Here is a 5,491-nt window from a genome sequence, read left to right as displayed (position 1 = left end):
CCCTCCTCCTCCTCTCCCCTCCCCCTTTCCCTCACCACCCACCAACTCCCTGGAGCCCCAGATATTCCTGCAGGAAGGTCAACTGAGGAGATGCAAATACTCCCAGAGGTCATCGTCCTGCTTTGGAGGGAGGGTTTGCTTGGCTGTCCCAAGGCCAGCTATTCTCTCTTTCCCCCTAACCTGTGCCTTCCAGGACCCCCATGAGGGGGGCGCTCACCTATACCCCTGTACAGCCCTGGAAGCCACTTCTCAGATCCCCTGCCATGCCCCCTCCACCCTAGGAGGCTGGTAAGTCAGACTCAGAGTGTCTTTCTGCTAAACACACTCAGCAACCTCCTCCCTAATGGCACAGACCAGTGTTCTAATCTCCCATTTATCATTGACCTCATCACAAACCATGCATTAAAATAAGGACACGGCAGACACTAATTGCATAAGAATTGTGTTAGCTTAAATCTCTCTCACACACACTTTGGAGAACACTGATGTTCCAGGCATCCTTCTTACTGCACTGCATTGGTAAGGTTCCTTATGGCCTACCAGGCCCTGCTGCCTTCCTGCAAACCAGGGCTTCTGGGGGCCTGGCTGGCAGGAGGAAACTGAGATAGAGAGGCTCTAAGCCAGGACTCACTGGAAACCAGGAGAGTGGCCCTAAACAACAGACACTTGTTCTCTCTCAGTTCTGGAGGCTGTAAGTGTGACGTGAAGGTGCACCAGGGCTCTGGAAGGCTGTAGGGAGTCTCCTTCCTGCCTCGTCCAGCTCCTGGTGGCTCCAGGCGTCCTTGGCTTGTGGTCATATCACTTCAGTCTCTGCCTCCATCTTCCCGTGGCCTCTCGCCACATGTCTGTGTTTTCTCCTCTCATTTTCCTTATAAGGACACTTGCCATTTGCTATAGAGCTCCCCCTAATCCAGGATGCTCTTGTATCAAGATCTGTAACTTAATTACATCTGCAAAGACCCTTTTCCCCAATAAGCTCACATTTACACATATCTCTCGGGGGTCGCCATCTGACCCACCACGCAGACCATCAGCTCATTTCCCTGGGAGGGAGCACACCCCCTCTCAGCCCCACCGCCCAGCCTCAGGCCCCTTGCGTGCTGCTGCCCAGGTTAGGGGGTGACCTCCCTGTCTGCAAGCCCCGGGGTCTGTGAGTGAGGGAAGGACAGAGGGATGGAATAAACGCTCCCTGCACCTCGCAAGGATTCGTGGTTTCAGGCCGGCGCAGCTCCCCATGAGCACCTGCTCTTTGCGAGGCTCTGTGCCGGCACCCTGGACAGAGAGGGTGAGGAAAACGTGCAGCCCCTTCCCGGGGCTTGCTGGAGGGAGCAAGTAATAAGGTACCACCACCAGGGGTGTGAGATGGGAAAGGGACCCTGGGCCTGCCTGTGCTCCAAAGCATGCCTGGCCTGGGTGCTTGGGAGCCTGTGGGGGCCCCTTCCATGTCACCCCTATGGTTTCTGAGTTTCTCACCTAGGCAGGAGCCCCTCACTCACTGGAGCCTGTGGCTAGAGCTGGGCCCCTTCTAGGTGGCTGTGGCAGGAGCATCCAGAAAGCCCTCCCAGACCCCAGATGGACCTGGGGAGCACAGACACCCACTCCTGTAGGATGTGGATCCCCCGAGTTATAGCTATTCCCCTCCATGCCTATCTCTGCCTGACTGCCCTTCAGGAGACCAGGGACTGGTCACACATCTGCGTCCCCAGCGCCCAGGCTGGCATGGAGTGGGTGGCAGCCTTGAAGAGGGAAGGAGGGAAGGAAGAAATGAATCAGTGAGCTAGCGGGGGAGGCCAGCTGGGCCGTGCAGGCTGGCCCCTGACTGTCTCGTGTGCCTTTCAGATGTGCTAGTGGATGGACAGCTGTGTGACCGTGAGGAAGCAGCGGCCTGCCAGGTGGGCGACCCAGTGCGTCTGGAGGTGCGGCTGACCAACCGGAGCCCATGCAGCGTGGGGCCCTTCGCCCTCACCGTGGTCCCCTTCCAGGACCACCAGAATGGCGTGCACAACTACGACCTGCATGACACCATCTCCTTCGTGGGCTCCAGCACCTTCTACCTGGATGCGGTACGTGGCGGTATACGGGGTGGCCTTGGAGCCTCCAGCCATGCACAGCCCAGGCCCTCACAGTCATTGGCCACTTCCCCAGGCAGCAGGCTTCGGAGTCTACGTGCGTCAGCTGATGCGAGGGCTCTGTTGCTGTGTGTGCTAACACTGCATCCACCCAACTCGCTGCGAGAGCTTAGACATCTTCACCTTTCTGTACCCCTGAGTCCTAGCTAATGAGACTGGGGTGATAATCCCCCTCCCCTGAGGATTGCTGAAGGTGGTAAAACTCACAGATGGTGGGGGCTGTGCCCAGGACAGAGCTGCTCAACGGGTCAGACCCTGCTTGCCGCATGGTGCCATGGTATCACCATCACCCGCCTCACGCCAGCCACTCCTCCTGCTCAGAGGGTGCTGCACGCCCAGCCCCAGGGACTGACGAAGCGCACAGAGTGCAGGCTCCAGTGCTCGCCCCCATGCCCCAGCCCACCTCTCAGCGCCTCACTGTTGCCCCAGTACAGGCCCACACTCCACTCACTGTCACCCCGGCCTCTCCCCACACTCCTGACGTCACTGAAGCCCCAAACAGTCCAGGGAGGCAAAAGTGGGTAGCTACTTTGAAAGACAAAATCTGAGGCTCAGAGAGGCTCAGCAACTTGCCCGAGGTAGCACAGCGAAGAAGCCCTAGAGCAGGCACTGGAGCCAGGCCTGGCCTCGCTTCCCCACAGCCTCACGTCCAGGCAGGTCCACGGGATTCCTGGTGGCTTTGCAGGCTCCATGCTACTGGTTTAGGCTTACGCCTCTTCCTCCTCTTGCTCAGGTGCAGCCGTCAGGCCAGTCGGCCTGCCTCGGGGCCCTCCTCTTCCTCTACACGGGCGACTTCTTCCTCCACATCCGGTTCCATGAGGACAGCACGAGCAAGGAGCTGCCACCTTCGTGGTTCTGCCTGCCCAGCGTGCATGTGCGCGCCCTGGAGGCACAGGCCTGAGCCTGCCCTGGTCCCTGTTCCTGACCCAGCCTGGCCCCCCACCCTGTGCTGGGCAAGGTCTTCCCTGCAGCTCCTTTCTCCTCCTCGCCCTCGTGCCTCCGCCCAGCCCTCTCCTCCCCTTTCTCGCGCAGCATCTGTTCTGGGCTGAGCAGGACCTGCAGACACGGCAGCCTCACCCCCTTTCCCCACTGTTTACCCGGCCCCCCCACAAAGGCTGTAGTTGACTAAACCCCAGAGGATAGAACCTACCCAGCCCAGGTCCAGGGGCCCCTGCACCTGCTCCCATGACCTGGGGACCCCAGCCCTGCTCTGCTGCTCCCACCCCTTTGGCTGTAGGAAGAAAAGGTGAGCATGTGGGTGGGCCCAGCCCAGTGGGCCTGGGGAGCTCCCCTCCCTCCCTTGGCCCTTGGAATGCCATGAGGGCTAGTTCTTTTTCTAGAGGCTCCTGTGGGCAGCCCAGGCAGGAGAGATGGCACCGTGGGTGGTCGTGTGTGGATGACACCAAGAGGGACCATCTGCTCACAGCAGGCAAATGTCCAGGCCTGTGCCAGGTGTTCTGAAGCCCACGGATGTTTGCACTCTCACCCCGGGCTGGGCTCTAGGTGCCGTGGCCTGTGTGTGTCTATGTCTGTACCGAGTACTTCAATAAAAGGCCTGACTCCCTCCGCTGCCCGCCGCTTCCCTGTGTCTGCCTAACCAGTGTGCTCTGGGGGCCGCCCCCACCTGGTCAGCAGAGGCCAGATCCGGGAAGGGATGGGGTCTTAGCTAGACTTCCCCCATAAGCAAGACGGGAATTTGGGCCCAAGGAGCTTGTCTGGGAGGTGGAGGGGCCTCCACAGGGGATTAGCCAGGAAAGGGAGCATTGCTGAGCTGCTACCACAGTGGGCAGCTACCCTGAACTCCCCAGGGAAACCTGGGGGAAAAATGAAAACACACCCCAGAATCATCCCACAGGGTGAGCACTGAGGTCTGTATATGCCAACTCCCGAGAGTCACGGCTTGGGGGCTCCTTCCTGGCTGTGGTCACTCCTGGCACTGTAGCCTGATGCCTGCAAGAGTGGGTCAGAGCTCCTCGGCACCCAGCGAGCATCAGCAGGCCTTGGGCCCCAGCAGACACCAGCCTTGTCAGGAGCCTCCGGGCACTGAAAGCCCCCAGGAATACCGGGGGTCAGGTCTGGGGCTTACCCAAGGCCACTTGGCCAAACAGGCAGAACCTGGAAGGGACTGCCCTGGTCCCCCATAGGGCAGTGTGTCATCTTGGCATCAGGAGCCTGTGGGGCTGGAGGAACTTCCCAAGGGCCTGAAACTCCAGGCCTTTGCCTCTCTGGGGCGAGCAGGGTCACCCTGCAGCCTCTGGGCCCAGGGAGTGGGTTTCTTGGCTACCCATCTGTGGCCTCCTGTTGTCACCTGGCAGATGGTGGGCAGCGCATTGTCATGCTATGTGGGCAACCCCCAGTCTCTCAAGCACATTCATCATCTGCCACAGCTCAAGGCTCCACAGGGAAAGCAACCGGGAAAGGTCATCTGCGGTAGGGGCTGGGGACCCTCCCCTAGAGCATTCCCCTCCAGGACAAGTCCGAGCAGGGATGGCCTGGCCACTCGGACTGTTTGTAAACAAAAACGTCTGTGTACATCAACAGAGACAGATCCCCAGATTATGCAGTTGAATGAAACAGCGCGTTTCCGAGTAACGGGTGCAGCCCAACCCACTCGTGTGAACGGTGTCCCCCCAGCTGTGCATTTTCTATGCATCGGAATGTGTCTAGAGAAACATGTTTAAAAGATGGAGAGGACACGTACCTCTCTTAGAATCGTGACCTTGACTGGGGTTGCAAGTGACACCTCATCTGGTGTCAGAATGAGGTCAAGGGGGACTTTGGTAATGTTTTACTTTCTTTTCAAATGTACAATAGATCAATAAAAATATAGATACAGATACAGATATGGATATAGTACAGATACAGATATTGATATAGGTACCAATATAGGTAAAGATACAGATATAGATACAGATACAGTTATAGATACAGATATGGATACAGCTATAGATGCAGACATAAATACAAACCTAGAACAGCTAACAGGGAAAACTCTGGCAGTATTTGATTCTGAGTGGCAAGCATATTGGTGATTATAATTCTCTTTTTAAGTTTTCTACATTTTTTTGTTTCCAAAAACACAAAAAATACAGCAGTTACCAGAGAAGATGCTGAATGCCACGAGAGAGGAGTCACAGGGGCAGGAGGCAAGATTGTCTTCTTGGAGGAGGGAGTGTTAGAAATAACCCAGGCACCTGGGAAAATGACCCAGATAAGGTCTGGCTGTGATGCCCCCAGGCCCTCCCCATGCCTGGGGCACCTTTCTGTCCTGGTGGAACAGGTGACCTGGAGTCAGGGCAAGGAAGGCCCTGGGTGTGCTGTGAGCACTCAGAGCTTTGTCGTGGGGACGTGGGGAGGCAGGG

The 5,491-nt window shown here is 57.5% G+C and overlaps 1 protein-coding gene across 3 annotated transcripts in view; it reads left to right on the top strand.

Annotated features, from left to right (window-relative positions):
* The window catches only part of TRAPPC9 (trafficking protein particle complex 9), a 660,607-nt gene extending 656,926 nt beyond the window's left edge, over positions 1-3,681 (top strand). For all 3 annotated transcript variants that reach the window (XM_012648143.1, XM_012648141.1, XM_012648142.1), the window contains 2 exons: positions 1,840-2,063; positions 2,863-3,681. In XM_012648143.1, the coding sequence (XP_012503597.1) occupies positions 1,840-2,063; positions 2,863-3,030 (392 nt within the window). In that variant the 3' untranslated portion in view covers positions 3,031-3,681. The remainder of the gene's footprint in view (positions 1-1,839; positions 2,064-2,862) is intronic.
* Positions 3,682-5,491: the final 1,810 nt, after the last annotated feature.

This window comes from Propithecus coquereli, unplaced genomic scaffold (assembly GCF_000956105.1).
Source record: "Propithecus coquereli isolate 6110/MARCELLA unplaced genomic scaffold, Pcoq_1.0 Scaffold28, whole genome shotgun sequence".
NCBI classification, from domain to species: Eukaryota; Metazoa; Chordata; class Mammalia; order Primates; family Indriidae; genus Propithecus; species Propithecus coquereli.
The sequence above is the reverse complement of the archived record's forward strand: the minus strand, read 5'-3'. Positions and strand labels throughout refer to the sequence as shown.